The sequence below is a fragment of the Canis aureus genome, chromosome 3 (genome assembly GCF_053574225.1).
Source record: "Canis aureus isolate CA01 chromosome 3, VMU_Caureus_v.1.0, whole genome shotgun sequence".
Lineage (NCBI taxonomy): Eukaryota > Metazoa > Chordata > Mammalia > Carnivora > Canidae > Canis > Canis aureus.
The window spans coordinates 56,591,692-56,607,035 of record NC_135613.1 but is presented as its reverse complement, the minus strand read 5'-3'; the positions used below and the strand labels follow the sequence as shown (position 1 = coordinate 56,607,035).

The 15,344-nt window shown below is 50.1% G+C and overlaps 2 protein-coding genes across 7 annotated transcripts; one reads left to right on the top strand and one right to left on the bottom strand.

The window, feature by feature from the left end:
* Positions 1 to 7,715: 7,715 nt before the first annotated feature.
* Positions 7,716 to 9,589, bottom strand: SAT2 (spermidine/spermine N1-acetyltransferase family member 2). 2 transcript variants are annotated; one of them, XM_077892825.1, is made up of 6 exons: positions 9,359 to 9,589; positions 9,168 to 9,219; positions 8,963 to 9,046; positions 8,779 to 8,880; positions 8,604 to 8,644; positions 7,716 to 8,066 (listed from the first exon to the last, which is right to left on the bottom strand). In XM_077892825.1, exons 1-6 carry the CDS (start codon positions 9,437 to 9,439, stop codon positions 7,899 to 7,901), a joined length of 528 nt encoding a protein of 175 aa, XP_077748951.1. In that variant the 5' UTR covers positions 9,440 to 9,589; the 3' UTR covers positions 7,716 to 7,898. The 2 variants fall into 2 exon arrangements, with proteins under 2 accessions (XP_077748951.1, XP_077748952.1); XM_077892826.1 differs by lacking the exon at positions 8,963 to 9,046.
* Positions 8,968 to 14,234, top strand: SHBG (sex hormone binding globulin). Of its 5 annotated transcripts, none has more exons than XM_077892823.1 (9): positions 8,968 to 9,487; positions 10,715 to 10,863; positions 11,030 to 11,121; positions 11,289 to 11,478; positions 11,790 to 11,954; positions 12,666 to 12,828; positions 12,962 to 13,098; positions 13,600 to 13,807; positions 14,061 to 14,234. In XM_077892823.1, the coding sequence occupies exons 2-9, from the start codon at positions 10,750 to 10,752 to the stop codon at positions 14,207 to 14,209; spliced, it is 1,218 nt and encodes a 405-aa protein (XP_077748949.1). In that variant the 5' UTR covers positions 8,968 to 9,487; positions 10,715 to 10,749; the 3' UTR covers positions 14,210 to 14,234. The 5 variants fall into 5 exon arrangements, with proteins under 5 accessions (XP_077748949.1, XP_077748946.1, XP_077748950.1 ...); XM_077892820.1 differs by having other exon boundaries at positions 8,969 to 9,487; positions 10,654 to 10,863; XM_077892824.1 differs by lacking the exon at positions 8,968 to 9,487 and adding an exon at positions 9,779 to 10,036.
* The last annotated feature ends 1,110 nt before the right edge of the window (positions 14,235 to 15,344 follow it).

The following is a 15,344-nucleotide window of genomic DNA, read 5'->3' as shown; positions in this document are numbered from 1 at the left end:
GGAAGGATAAACAAGTTTAAACCAATCCGTAAGTGCATAGGGATTGACCGAAGACGTGATAGAGACCAGGACTAGGTTTAGAGGGAATTCCAAGGGTCTTCAGAGTGACCAGAAGAAGACAGAAGAAGTAACCTGAATTGAGATATGAGGTCTGAGTAAGTGTTTGCTAGAGGGAAAGCGCAGTAAGAGTAGTCTCGAGCTATCAGAATATGGCTGGTGATGCAGAGGAGCAGAAAGAGCCTGTCCTTTAGGGAACCACAACTAGTTCAAATAGGCCTGAAGCAGGGAGCTGCAGGAAGGTGGTCTGTGAGGCACTTGTAAATCAGATTAAAGAGAAAGGCTTTTTGCTTTATGAATACTGAAGAGCCACAGAAAGATTTTAAGCAGTTGTGTAATGTGGCAAGAATTGCATGCTTCAACTGTGGAGAATGGATTAAAGAGTAAGGGTGGTCCCAAGGTCCCAAGGTGTGAGACTGGTGAGTAACTATTGCAGGTAAGTAAGAAAGATGCTGAAGACCTACTTGGATTGTGGCTGTGGATAACAGAGGTACCAGTTGATTGGTGCCTGTTAAATTTACAATAGAATCAATAAAAATTGGTGAAGAGGGTGGTGAGAGGTGGGCTCAGGAGCCAGTAAAGAAGTGGGAGGATCCCCAGACAACTCTCAGATTTGTACTTAGTGTCTCCGAGTGAATGATGCTGCCAATCATGGAAGAAAGAATTCAGGAGACAAAATTTTGGATGACACGTTGATGACTTTGAGTTTGGTTTTGCTCTTTAAGGGTCCACCATCCAGGTAGACATCCCTTGTCTTCAACAAACTTCTCCTTCTACTTAAATATAGGTTTTTGTTTTGTTTTGTTTTTTTAGATTTTACTTATTTATTCATGAGAGACACAGAGAAAGGGGCAGAGGGAGAAGCAGGCTCCCTGTGGGGAGCCCAATGCAGGACTCGATCCCAGGACCCCAGGATCATGCCCTGAGCCAAAGGCAGACACTCAACCACTGACCACCCAGATGCCCCTAAATATAATTTCTTTAGCCTTCCACTATGCCTTTACTAGGTCAGGCCTTCCACCTCACACCACCAAAGCATCCTATACTCCTTTGTGGGACTCATCATGGTTGTACTATTAATAATTTGTTCAACGTCTGTCTTCTGCCATCTGTGAGGTCAGAGACTGGGTTCCATGCCTGTTTGTGGCCACCACTGTATACCCAGTATCTAGCACAGTTCCCTGCACGGCAAATATCAACTGAAATGAAAGGATCAGTGTTCTGCAGGTCCATGGACACACAGGTACGTGGTCCAGGATAGGTCTTGGCTAGAGAGGCAGACGTAGGAATCATCAGTATATTAGTCATAGCTAAAGATACAAGACAAAAATAAATCTCTAAAGAGAAGTGTCAACTGAGAAATGAGTTGGTCCATGATGAAACTCTCAACTACAGCAGTATTTAAAGGGCTGGCAAAAGAAGAGGCGCCTTCAGAGGCACTTGGATGGCTCAGTTGGATAAGCCTCCAACTCTTGATTTCTGCAGGTGTCGTTGTCTCAGTGGTCAACTCTGGGATTGAGCAGGGCTTTGTGCTCAGCTGGGAGCTTGCTTCTCCTTCTCCCTCTGCCCTTCCCCCTTGTATTCCTCCCCCACTTTTTAAAAGATTTTATCTGTTTATTCATGAGAGACACAGAGAAAGAAAGAGAGAGAGAGGCAGAGACACAGGCAGAGGGAGAAGCAGGCCCCATACAGGGAGCCCAATGTGGGATTCCATCCCGGGATTCCAGGATCATCCCCTGGGCCAAAGGCAGGCACTAAACTGCTGAGCCACGCAGGCGTCCCTGCCCTTCCCCCTTCTCATACTCTCTCTCAAATAAATAAATAAAATCTCTTTTAAAATTAAAAAAAGAGGGATCCCTGGGTGGCGCAGCGGTTTGGCGCCTGCCTTTGGCCCAGGGCGCGATCCTGGAGACCCGGGATCGAATCCCACGTCGGGCTCCCGGTGCACGGAGCCTGCTTCTCCCTCTGCCTGTGTCTCTGAGCCTCTCTCTCTCTCTCTGTGACTATCATGAATAAATAAATAAAATCTTTAAAAAAAATAAAATTAAAAAAAGAAAAAATAAATAAAATTTAAAAAAGAGAGCAGTCCTGTTGGCGCAATGGTTCAGCGCCGCCTGCAGCCCAGGGCATGATCTTGGAGACCCAGGATCGAGTCCCACATCAGGCTCTCTGCGTGGAGTCTGCTTCTCCCTCTGCCTGTGTCTCTGCCTCTCTCTCTGTCTCTATGAATAAATAAATATTTTTTAAAAATTAAAAAAAGAGAGAAGAGGTGCCTTCAAGAGTATCCGAGCATTGGTAAGTAGGGTGGCAGAGACAGTAGAGAGATGGTAAAGAACAGCAGCGATTCTGACAAGGAGAGGGAGAGAGTTTAAATGGAGCAGATGATCATGACGGTGGCTGTCAGACCGAACAGTTAGGGTTTGGGCTCTTTTTTTTTTTTTTTTTTAAGATTTTATTTATTTATTCATGAGAGACACACACAGAGAGAGAGAGAGAGAGAGAGAGAGAGGCAGAGACACAGGCAGAGGGAGAAACAGGCTCCATCCAGGGAGCCTGATGTGGGACTCGATCCTGGGTCTCTAGGATCAGGCCCTGAGCCAAAGGCGGTGCTAAACCAGAGCCATCTGGCCTGCCCTGGGTTTGGGCTCTTAAGCAATAGCAGTGACTGAATTTTGTTTTAGAAATGGTACCATCGCAAACTTCCAAGCCTCTGACACCAACCATCCTCTCGGGTTTAACTTTTCTTTATCTGCTGTAGTTGTTGTTTATTCAGACAAAAGATCGGAGTAGGAAAAGAGGGAACAGCATTTCAGATGGGGAATGGCTTGTGCAGAAGGCCCAAAGGGGAGAGTACAGTGAGGTACTGGAAAGAGTCTAACATAGTTAGAACCAACCGGACAGGAAACACAAGGCTGGAAGTGTTGGGCCAGAGCTTGGAGGAAGTGGAACAAATTTAGAAGTTTGGACTTTCTGCTGAGAGCAGTGGGAGCCATTACAGGATTTTCAGCCAACGTGCCTTTTAGCAAGATTACTCTGGCCAGACTATGAAGGATGTGTCAACAGAAAAGGCCCAGCTTGTCTTTGGACTTCTAAATACACCAAGATTAAGAGGAGCTAGAAAGATGGATAGGTTGATAGAAGAATGTTGGATACTGAAAATGGGGACTACATGAAAATTTATATACTGAATGTTGACACTTGCCCCTGACCTCTTCTTCACCCCACTCTAAGAATACATATGGCCAATCTTTTACCCTCCAAGTAGGAGTGGGGAAGAATTTTCTGAGAAATCTGATCAGATGAGAAAAAAAGACCTAAAGATACTGGCATTAGGGATTCCTCAAGGAAATGGCCTAGTGGATTGCCCCTTAGTAAAGTCCACATTTAACAGGCCTAGGGAGGGACCTGCCACATAAACACACACTCACACAGTTTTCAATTGTACCTTAGTGTGCCAATCTTAAATATGAGCACACAACTGAGGACTACCTGATGTTTGAGGAAAGCCTCTAAAATGAAAGACAGAGCTGCACCCCCTACCTGCAAAAAAACAAAAATAAAAAAATTGAGAAAGAAAAAAATAGTTTAGAAGAAATAAAGACTATGCAAGGAGAAAAACATTTTTAAACAAACTATCAGGGGTGGGGTGCCTGGGTGGCTTAGTTAGTTAAGCATCCAACTCTTGATTTTGGCTGAGGTCCTGAGATTGAGCCCTGTGTCAGGCTGCACACTCAAGAGTTAGCTTGTGATTCTCTCTCCCTCTGCCCTTCCCCCCACTCATGTGCATGAGTGCTCTCTCTCTCTCACAAATAAATAAATAAATAATCAAAATCTTTAAAAATATATTTAGGGACCCCTGAGTGGCTCAGTGGTTGAGCCACCCAAGTGCACCTCCCTTTATTTTTTTTTTAAGATTTTATTTATTTTTTAAAGTAATCTCGGGATCCCTGGGTGGAGCAGGGGTTTGGCGCCTGCCTTTGGCCCAGGGCGCGATCCTGGAGACCCAGGATCGAATCCCACATCGGGCTCCCGGTGCATGGAGCCTGCTTCCCCCTCTGCCTGTGTCTCTGCACCTCGCTCTCTGTGACTATCATAAATAAATAAAAATTAAAAAAATATATTAAAGTAATCTCACTGTGGGGCTGAAACTCACAACCCCAAGATCAGGAGTTGTATGCTGAGCCACTTGGGTGGCTCAGTGGTTGAGCATCTGCCTTGGACTCAGGGCGTGATCCCGTGGTCCCAGGACTGAGTCCGCATCAGGCTCCCCGCAGGGAGCCTGTTTCTCCCTCTGCCTATGTCTCTGCCTCTCTCTCTCTGTGTCTCATGAATAAAGAAATAAAACCTTAAGAAAAAAGTTGTATGCTCCACCTACTGAGCCAGCCCTTTGCCCCTCTATGCTCCCTTTATTTATTTATTTTTAAAATATTTTATTTGAGAGAGAGAGAAAAAAAGAGAGAGCCCAAGCATGCGCAAATGGGGGAGTGGCAGAGGGGGAGAGAGAGAGAATCTCAAGCTGATTCCTTGCTGGGTGTGGAGCCTGATCATGACGCAGACAGGATCTTAGGCCTGAGATCATGACCTTAGCGGAAACCAAGAGTCTTACACTTAAACGACTGAGCCCCCCAGGCACCCCTCTATGTTCTGTTTAAATTTTTTTTTTTAAAGATTTTATTTATTTATTCATGATAGTCACACAGAGAGAGACAGAGAGGCAGAGACACAGGCAGAGGGAGAAGCAGGCTCCATGCAGGGAGCCCGACGTGGGATTCGATCCCGGGTCTCCAGGATCGTGCCCCGGGCCAAAGGCAGGCGCCAAACCGCTGCGCCACCCAGGGATCCCATCTGTTTAAAAAGCCCTCCCCCTCAGTGCCCTCCAGTTTGTTCACTGCTGCTGTGGCCAGAACCCAGGCCCTTACACCTCATACCACTGATCAGGCTCCACATCTAACAGAATCAACTCCTGGGAGGCTAATGAGGTGATGAGTGGGCAGGAGCCCAAGGCGAGCCTGTGGCTGTAGAACAGAGTGATGCTGGATTGCAGACATCCTGTGAAAACCGGCCAAGACTGGGGCCAAGGCAAGAGAATAACGTGAAAGTCGTAAACTCTGAAATGCAAAGGCAAAATGAGATGGGGCAAGATAAATTTTGGCAGTATTGTTTCCTAGTTCATGCCCTTTTCTTCTGGATTAAGTATTAAAGTTTAGGGATCCCTGGGTGGTGCAGCGGTTTGGCTCCTGCCTTTGGCCCAGAGTGTGATCCTAGAGACCCGGGATCGAATCCCGCATCGGGCTCCCAGTGCATGGAGCCTGCTTCTCCCTCTGCCTGTGTCTCTGCGCCTCTCTCTCTCTCTCTCTGTGACTATCATAAAAAAAAAAAAAAGTATTAAAGTTTATGCTTTTTTTTTTTGAAGTGATACATGAGAATGGCACAAAATTCAGGAAATTCAAAGTGGCAAGTGGAAAAAGCTGTCCCCTGGCCACTCAGGTCCTCTCCTCAGAGGCGACTGCATTCTCTGTGCTTGTTTGTGCATCTTTCCAGAAATAATGAATTCTAATGATATTTAAGGTTTAAAAAAAGCCCCATCACTAGATAAGTTGGTCATCCTTGAAAGATATAAATCCTGGGGTGCCTGGGTGGCTCAACTGGTAAAACCTCCGACTCTTGATTTTGGCTCAGGTCACAATCTCAGGGTCCTGGGATTGAGCCTGGAGTCAGGGTCCCTGCTCAGCAGAGTCTGCTTGAGGATTCTCTTCCTCCCTCTCCCTCTGTCCCTCCCCCAGCTCATGTGCACTTGTGTTCTCTGTCTCGAATAAATAAGTAAATCCTTAAATATATATATATTTTATTTTATTTTATTTTTTAAACCCTAGTTGTAGAGCTCATTCTCCCAGGTTTTTTTTGTTGTTGTTGTTTTTGTTTTAATTTTTATTTATTTATGATAGTCACAGAGAGAGAGAGAGAGGCAGAGACACAGGCAGAGGGAGAAGCAGGCTCCATGCACCGGGAGCCCGATGTGGGATTCGATCCCGGGTCTCCAGGATCGCGCCCTGGGCCAAAGGCAGGCGCCAAACCGCTGCGCCACCCAGGGATCCCTATATATTTTATATTACATTTAATTATATATAATTTATATGCATTGTATTTATTTGTATATTATTTATACATTAATTATATATGTGTGTGTGTATATATATATATATAAATCCCTGTCAGATTGAGATAAGCCAAGGATAAGAGTACTGGATTTTTCTGGCTCCCATTTATAGGAGGGGTTGACCACCTTCATTATCTCTTAAGATTGTCCTAAAGGCCCATTTGCTCTAAATTGGTTTTAAGGGCCCCAAATTGGCACCATTCAGGAAGAATCAAGGCCCTGATGTGTTCTGTTTGGCTGCATCCTTTTTTTTAAATTTGAATTTTATGATGAATCTTCACTTCTCTACATTTCCATAGAAGTCTAGAGATCCTGTTTCTTACAATTTACCCATTTATGTTACCTACCTGCCCCCTTTCACTGTCTAAATTATGACCACTTAACCAATGGGTCATTAACAAAAGGAATATAATATGCCACCATCAAAAGTGATGACAGATGTGGGCATCTGGTTGGCTTTGTGGTTGAGAGTCTGCCTTTGGCTCAGGTCAAGATCCCAGGGTCCTGGTTGAGTCCCATATCGGGCTCCCCACAGGGAGCCTGCTTCTCCCTCTGCCTGTGTCTCTCCCTCTCTCTCTGGTCTCTCATGAATAAATAAATAAAAATCTTTAAAAAAAATGACAGGTTTATGTTTAATAGATGGAAAATAGATGTTTCTGATATATTAGGAAGTATATGATTCCTGGGTGCCTGGCCTGCTCAGTCAGTAGAGCATGTGACTTCTGATCTCAGGGTTGTGAATTTGAACCCCAAGTTTTGTGTAGAGCTCACTAAAAAAAAAAAAAAAAAAAAAAAAGTATATGATCCCATCTCTATTCACTTAACTCATTATGTGTATATATGGACACTGAAAAATCTAAAGAATTGATCGATACCAAAGGGTTAATAATAGTTATGCAATTAAGGCTATGGGTTCTATTTTTATTTCATACGGTCATTCCAATTTTCGTGCAGCCAATCCACATTACTGGTGTAATAAAATGCTGTGAAAGTAGGACATGAGCTTGTTTCCTTCCTTGTCTCCATGGGTGCTAAAGGTTTGTTTTGGTTTTGCTGAACTGGAAAATAAGGACTTTGTGACTTTTGAAAAAGAAAAAGCATTAGCAAGCTGATTTTTTTTTCCCAAAGTTGAGTTAAATGGCCCTTCCCAGCACCCCGGAAACACCACCAGCAGGTGGCAGCCCGCTCCATCTGTTGAGCCAGCCTCCAGCCTCAACTTCACGGCCTACACCTGAAGTCCACACACCCCAGACACCCTTTGTCTGGGTCCCAAATGGGACCAATGGGCCTGATGTGCCTAGCTGGCCGCTTGTTCTTCTTTTCTCTATATTCCACAGGCCAGAGCCAAAAGTCTGGGCCGCTGAGAGTGAAAGTCACCTCGGGCTCACCTTTACCCCCAGCAGTGGCATCCAGCCATCAGGAGACCAGACCAAGGTGCTCGGGAAGGATCCCAGAGCGGCTGAAGCTTATGGAATCACCCAGGGCTCTGCCAGCACCATGCTTATAGTAATTCTCATTTATTTTTCACCCTCAACAAGGAGGTGGAAAGGCCTCTCCCCCGATTCTGCACACCCAACCTCCCGTTCCTCAGGGAGATCTCTGCCAGGGGACACAAGTCTCTGAGTGCTTGAGCTGGTGGGGAAGGAGGAGATCAACGAAGAGAGATTCCCCCCAAGGCATGGTGTCACTTTCCTGCCAGCTCCCTCATCACCTCTCCTTCGAAGCGAAAGGAGTGCCAGCCCTCAGTTTCTGTCAGATCCTGGGCTCCTAGGGCCTTGTACAAATCCATGGCTGATTTGTTCCAGTCCAGCACAGCGAGGCGGAACTGGGAGCAGCCCTTGTTCAGGGCCACCTGTGGGAGAAGACATCACTTACTTTTCCTTTCAAAAAGGAAAAGGTGGGACACCTAGGTGGCTCAGAGGTTGCACATCTGTCTTTGGCTCAGGTCCTGGGATCCAGTCCCACACTGGGCTTCCTGCATGGAGCCTGCTTCTCCCTCTGCTTACATGTCTGCCTCTCTCTCTCTATCTCTCATGAATAAATAAATCAAAATCTTTACTAAAGAAAGGAAAAGGCTTTCTTTCTTTTTTTAAAATTTTTTTTTTAATTTTTATTTATTTATGATAGTCACACAGAGAGAGAGAGAGAGAGAGAGAGAGAGGCAGAGGGAGAAGCAGGCTCCATGCACCGGGAGCCTGATGTGGGATTCGATCCCGGGTCTCCAGGATCATGCCCTGGGCCAAAGGCAGGCGCCAAACCACTGCACCACCCAGGGATCCCTTTCTTTCTTTTTCTTTTTTCTTTTTCTTTTTCTTTTTTAGGAAAGCCTTTCTGACCCTACACCTGACCCCTGTGCCTCCCACACCCGCCTGCTTTTCAAGGGCCTCACCTGAGCCACCTTTTTGATTATTTGGGAGCCAATCCCTTGACCTGTTGTGGGAGAAAAAGCGGAAAAAAGGGGAAGGGGGGTTGTTTCAGTTGAAGGGAATCAGAAGAGGCCCGCGATCAGGGAGCAGGAATGGGGCTGGCCCCAGCCTCCGCCTCGGACCCCGATATTCTCCTACCCCGATATTCGGGCATCACGTAGATGTCTTCCAGATAAACGTTGCGCCCCTTCCACGTGCTATAGATGAAGTAGTACAGCCCATAGCCCACCACACAGGGCCCTGAGAAAACAGAGAAGAGGGCTCAGGGACTGGGCACCTGGCAGGACAGGACAGGGGACCTCGGAGGTCCGGCTCTTCTTACCCTGCGGCTCCCCGAGGGCGGGGAGAAGCTCCGCCACCAAACAGTGATAGAAAGGTTTCTCTCCGAAGCCATCTGCTCTCAGGGCTGCAGGGGAGGGAGGGGCGGCAAAGAGACCGAGAGAGAACCTGGCCTGGAGAACCCATCCCTCCCCCGATCCGTCCTCTCGCCCCAGCCCGGGCCTGAACGCGGGTGTCGGGGTCCCTACCTTCCTCGCTGATCTTCACCTGGTCCGAGAGTTTCTCGTACTCGGCCAGTTCCTGCGGCGGTGACAAGACGGACGCCGGATCAGGGCTGGGGGGGGGGGGGGCCCTCCCGCGGCTACCCCGCCTCCCCACCACGCACCCCTGCCCCGGGGTCGTTTCCCACCCCCTCCCGTTCCCGGGCCGCAGCCGTCACCCGAATCAGTCTCAGGATGTGTCCGCAGTCTCCCTCCTTGGCCTCTCGGATCTGCACGGAAGCCATCTGGACCCCCGCCATCGTCTGGGTCTGAAGTCCGCGACTCTCCCTTACAGTCCTTCAGGCAGGGTGAGCACGGGACCCCGGACCGCCCAGGAGTGGGGGTGGGGGGGCGCCGCCAGCTGGGGCCGGGGGAGCGATGGGCGCGAGGGGCGGGGGTCCTCTCGACGCCGCACCCCTGCACCCGCCGGAGGCCTGCCGAGTGCTCCGCCCAGGGGTGGGGTGGGGGGAGGGGCCCTCTCCGCGCCGCACCCCTACCTCGGCGGGACGCGCCCCACCAGCCAATCAGCTGGCACAGCAGGCCAGCCCGGAGGCCCTGGCCCTGCCCCCCACCGCCCGCCCCCGTGACTGGGCCCCAGGGCAGGGGTCAAGGCTGGACTGGCCGCTAGCTTGCTGTTGTCGCCTGGGTGTCCTAGCCTCCGTGGGTGAAACCCCGCAGTTCAAAAGTCACATCCCCCGGACTTCCCTAAGTGAAATGTGCAGTGATTCCCGGCTGTACCCTTCACTCTCGCTCCCTCACTGGAGGCCAAGTCCCCCCAGCTCCGAGACGTGTTTTGTAGAGGAGATCTTGAGTGACTCCAGGTGTTTTCTCTCCGGTGCACTGGGATTTCAAAACGGGTCAGTGAGAGGGTGATGAATTTCTATTGGTAGATGCTGAAACTTCCAAGTAAATGGGGAAGAGGAGATAATTAGGAGTGGGGGCCGGGCCTCCTCTTAGTAGTCACTAAATCATTCTCAGGGCCAGAGCCTTCCTCTAAGGCTAGCCTCACAGCCCTGGGAAAATCCTGAGGGAGGAGCTCAGAGCAGACAACAAGCACTGCATTATCTCAATGAATCCTGGTTACAGTAATCCCATAAAGTAGGTCCTATTTTCACACTTGATGTATAAGGACACTAAAGCACCATTGGAGAGTGATGTCCCCAGACTCACCCAGCTAGATTTTGGGTATTCCACGTGTCAGCTGTAGTTGGCACAGAGCATGCTTCTTGGGGTGCAGAGCAGGACTCTTTCTAGACCTCAGGCCGGTAGACGCATCTCCTCAGCTGGGCAGAAGGTTCCAGGTCCCAGGCCAGGCTCTAAGGAGGAGTGGGGAAGTATCCTATCCTAGCTCATAAACCTTCCCAGCAGGGGGAGTGTAGTGGAGGAATACTGTCCCTCCCCCAAGTTGTCCTGAGAGGGGTCAGAGGGGCCAGAGGGTCAGTGCCCGGTCTCTTGCCCCCCTTCTTCCCCCCAGGGCAACCTTTAACCCAACACCAACTACAGAAAGGCTTCCTGCCCCCACACATTATCCCCAGAGTTTTCTGAGCCACAGAAAGGACTGCAACTGACCATGGACTGCAGAGGCCCGCTGGCCACATTGCCTGGGTGGCTGTTGATACTGCTGCTGCTGCTTCCACCTCCCGGCCACCAGGGACTGGCCCTGAGACAGGGTCTCTCCACTCAGGTGCAGGACTGTTGGGATGGGTGCTTAGCCCATGTGTGTGTTTAAATGAGCTACACTCTGGCTCTGCTCCTGCCTTCCCTTCCTCGCCTCCCCTCCCCCATGCTGTGGCAGTGTTCTCGTGTCCTCCTGTCCTCGGTCTACCTTGTTTGTTTTCTTTCTCTGATAGAGGATACAGGACCTCCCTTCTGTGCACCTCAGCAACGGCTCAGGAGGAGAGCCTGTCACTGTCATGACCTTCAACTTTACCAAGATCAAGAAGTATGAGGTTGACCTAGCCCCCCTTGACTGAGTCCCCTGACCCTACCTTCTCTCCTGTGGATCTTCTCTTTTTCCTGTCTCCATCCCTGACCTTTAGTCTCCCCCACCCCACTTTTACCCCTAGAGGACATGCCTCATACACAGTCTGTCCTTCTCTGTCCTCCCAGAAGCTCTTCCTCCTTTGAGCTTCGAACCTGGGATCCAGAGGGAGTGATTTTTTATGGCGATACCAACTCAAAGGATGACTGGTTTGTGCTAGGACTTCGAGATGGCAGGCCTGAGATCCAACTGCACAATCACTTGGCCCAGCTTACAGTGGGTGCTGGGCCTCGGCTAGATGATGGCACGTGGCATCAGGTAAGCTAGATCTGGTCCTGAGGGGCGGGGTGTCCTGAGCTGGTCCATGGAAAGGGAACAGAAATGGGTTTTTGGGCATCCCTGTCCTTCTGTCATCTTATTCAATCCACACAAAACCCCCACTATGGGGGGAGTTGCTATGCTCATCTCCAGCTTCCTGGAGGGGAGCTCTGAGGCTCAAAGACTGAGTGAGCCAAGGATGCTTGCTGACTCCAGAAGTCCATGTTCTTTCTGCTATACATGACTGCTTCTGAATAGAGTGGTGGAGGCAGACCCAGGGGCCCCTGATTCGGCTCCGCTCCTCCCTGCAGGTGGAAGTGAAGATCCTTGAGGATTCACTGCTATTGACTGTGGATGGGGAGGAGGTGCTGCGCCTGAGACAGGTCTCTGGGCCTCCAGCCACCAACAAACCCCAGCCCATCATCAGAATTGCACTGGGGGGACTGCTGTTTCCCATCTCCAACCTCCGTTTGCCGGTAACTAGGACAATAGGGCTAGAGATCACAGACCAGAGCTGTTAAAGTGTGGCTGGCTAGGTGACCGTGGGGCTCTAAGGCCACACTTTAAAAAAATATATTTTATTTATTTATTCATGAGACACACACACACACACACACACACACACACAGAAGCAGAGACACAGGCAGAGGGAGAAGTAGGCTCTGTGCAGGGAGCCCGACATGGTACTCGATCCCAGGTCTCCAGGATCACGCTGAAGGCAGAAGCTAAACCGCTGAGCCACTTGGGCTGTCCCACTCCCTTTTCTATTTTTTTATTTATTTTTATTTTTTTTTAAAGATTTTATTTATTTATTCATGAGAGACAAACAGAGAGAGAGAAAGAGAGGCAGAGAGACACAGGCAGAGGGAGAAGCAGGCTCCATGCAGGGAGCCTGACGTGGGACTCAATCCTGGGTCTCCAGGATCATGCCCTGGGCTGAAGGTGGCACTAAACCGCTAAGCCACCAGGGCTGCCCCCACCCCCTTTTTAATTTTTAATTTTTATTTTTTCCCCACCCCCTTTTTTAAAGAAAGATAAGGCCACACTTTTAAAGAGAGCCAAGGGCATGAGAGTTGGGTGGTAGAGGCCAAATGCTGTGTCTGGAGGAGAATAAACTGAGGGTGGAGAGGCACTCCCATGTCTTGATCACGACACCCCCGCATCCTCCCTCTGTCCACCTGCTCCAGCTGGTCCCTGCCCTGGATGGCTGCGTGCGCCAGGGTAATTGGCTGGACCCACAGGCCCAGACCTCAGAGTCTACCCCTGCTAGTAGCCTCAGAAGCTGTGCTGTCCAGTCCCAACCTGGGACGTTCTTCCCTCCAGGAACTCGTGCAGAATTCAGTCTCCAAGGTAAAAGGCTGTTTTTTCCTCTATGGTCAGTTCTGTGTCTGACTTCCCCTGTCTCCCTCCATCACTAGCCACCTTCTTCCATGAGTCCCCAGCCTTGAGTCCTCAGGTGGATCACTTCTTCCCCTGCCCCCAGACATTCCCCAGCCTCACGCAGAGCCCTGGGCCTTCTCTCTGGACTTGGGACTCCAGCTGGCAGCAGGTTCCGGCCACCTCCTTGCCCTGGGGACCCCAGAAAACCCTTCCTGGCTCAGCCTCTACCTCCAAGACCAAGTAAGAGAGGGTGCTGCCTGTATTCATTGGAGCCTGGGGGCAGACAGGGTTGGGGTGGGGTGAAGGGGGACTCCAAACTGTTAATGTGAGGAAAGCTAAAGACACATCTTGAAGCTGCTCACAGTAAGCACATGGCATTTTATTTATTTATTCATTAGATTTTATGTTTAAGGAATCTCTATATCCAACATGAGGCTTGAACTCACAATCCTGAAGTCAACAGTCACACGCTGTAGGAAGTCAGCCAGCCAGGCGCCCCTACAAATGGCTTTTATTTAGATTGCATTTACCGGGCGGTGGGGGTGGAGGGTAGTGTGGTTTTAGAGTATCAAGCAAGGAAAATTGAGGCAGCATTTAGGTGGTAGGAATGGTCGGTAGATGAAAGGTATGGCCCAGAGGCCCCATTGCAGTGGCAAGGGGTGGGGTTACGAGGAGTTGATGCAGTTCCTTCTCTCTCCCCCTCACCCCCCCACTCACACCCCTGTCCCACACACTCTGCAGAAGATGGTGCTATCCTCTGGGTCGGGGCTGGAGCTGGATCTGCCCTTGGTCTTGGGACTCCCTCTTCAGCTGAAGCTGGCTGTGTCCAGGGTGATCTTGACCCAGGGTTATAAGAAGGAGATCCTTGCTCTGCCTGCCTTGCACCTTGGCTTCCTCCTCAACCTGTGGGCCCAGCCCCAGGGGTTCCTATTCCTGGGAGCTCTGCCAGGTAAGACGGTGCTGTTCATGTTCCTCAGCACACAGCTGGAAGTAGCCAGAGGGAGAGGAGAAGACAGGCAAGTATGTGTTTTTAGGGGGAAGGAAACGTCTGGAAAGGAAGAAGAAAGGCCACAAGAAGAGAGGGGATATAGAGGCAGTGGGAGGAAGCACTTTAAAAAACTTAAGTCAGAGAGCTGCGAAAATGGGGGGCTGTTTGGGGGTCTAAGCTGCCCTAATTACCCCTCCATGCGCCCTCCCTCTAGGAGAGGCTTCTTCTGCCTCCTTTTGCTTGGATGGCCTTTGGGCACAAGGCCAGAAGCTGGACATGGACCGGGCCCTTAGACGAAGTCAGGACATCTGGACTCACAGCTGTCCCCAGATCCCAAGCAATGGCACTGACACCACCCATTAAATCCCCACCTACGAATCTCCTTGAACGTCGCTCATTCATTTATTCAACAAGTATTAGCTGTGCGTCTCCAACTTTGTCGCTGTGCTGAGCAGTGGATCCTATTGATGAGTAAAACCAACCGTGGTGCTCCCAGTCCCCTGGGGGAGGCAGTCATTCAGCAAAGACCAAGGCATAGCGGATGACTGGAAAGTGATGAGCACCATAAAGGGAATCATCATGAAAGCTTGGGACCCTAACCTAGTCTGGGGGTTCAGGGCTAGGGAGGAAGCTGTGACTTCTCAGGCTGAGATTCCAGCAGCACCCACTCACCCCCCCGCCCCCACACACACTTCAGTGCAGGTCACTTTCTGGGAACCAGGAGCCCACCCACTTCCTGGGCATTTCCTCCCTGTATAACTTCAGCCTTCTTCCAGCCCAGGGGTTCCTGAGGGGTCTGGAGGGAAGGAAAGCAGTGGAATTCTGTTGTCCCTTCGATGGGCCACTGCTGTGCAAGGAAGGGACAGCAGGGGGAGTGAGAGAGCCACTGAGAGAGAGGGCAGGGGTTCTGGGAAAGAGGGTGGGAGCAGCTGGGAGAAAAGAAAAAAGGAGTCCTAGCAGAGGAAGAAGCAGTCTGCATCTCTTCCAGTCTTGGTCTACTTGCAGCATTCCTAGATGAATTCATCTCTACTCCATTAAACAAAGAGCTGGTTTAGGCTGGTCCCAGCTGGGAGAAACAGAGTCAGGAATATCTCTGCCCTCAAAGAATATGGTAACTCAGCCCTCAGCCCCCCAGACCTCTGCAGAATCCCAGGGTACTAGGGGCACCCTCCTGTCTCAGCCCCTAGCTTCCTGGGAAAACTTCAAACCCTCTCTAGGGCTGTTAACCCATCCCCCATCTCCAGAACCCATAGGGATCTCCGCCTCCTGGCTTCTTAAAATGATTTTTCTCCCAGTCACCCCAGCAACAGGGTGAGTCACTCATTGGCCCTGCTGTCCCCTTCTGCAGGGATCAGCCAGGACCTAAATGACCCCTGGATGAGGAGGCTCCAGGAGAGGCTCTGGGGTGGAAGAAACAAAGCCTAGGCTTCTCCTTGGACCCTCCCAATCTTGAGGTTGCTGGTCTACCGATGCTTCCAGCAGGTGGAGTGTTGTGGAG

What these genes read in the sequence shown, in the direction of transcription:
- SAT2 (XM_077892825.1), bottom strand. Translation starts at nt 9,439, where the DNA reads ATGGCGGGGGTCCAGATGGCTTCCGTGCAGATCCGAGAGGCCAAGGAG. An exon ending in GGTGAAGATCAGCGAGGAAG is followed by an intron (nt 9,047 to 9,167) that starts GTAGGGACCCCG and finishes CCTCCCCTGCAG; the next exon opens with CCCTGAGAGCAGATGGCTTC. An exon ending in CGCCCTCGGGGAGCCGCAGG is followed by an intron (nt 8,881 to 8,962) that starts GTAAGAAGAGCC and finishes CTGTTTTCTCAG; the next exon opens with GGCCCTGTGTGGTGGGCTAT.
- SHBG (XM_077892819.1), top strand. Translation starts at nt 9,894, where the DNA reads ATGTGCAGTGATTCCCGGCTGTACCCTTCACTCTCGCTCCCTCACTGG. An exon ending in AACTTTACCAAGATCAAGAA is followed by an intron (nt 11,122 to 11,288) that starts GTATGAGGTTGA and finishes CTGTCCTCCCAG; the next exon opens with AAGCTCTTCCTCCTTTGAGC. An exon ending in TCTCCAACCTCCGTTTGCCG is followed by an intron (nt 11,955 to 12,665) that starts GTAACTAGGACA and finishes CACCTGCTCCAG; the next exon opens with CTGGTCCCTGCCCTGGATGG.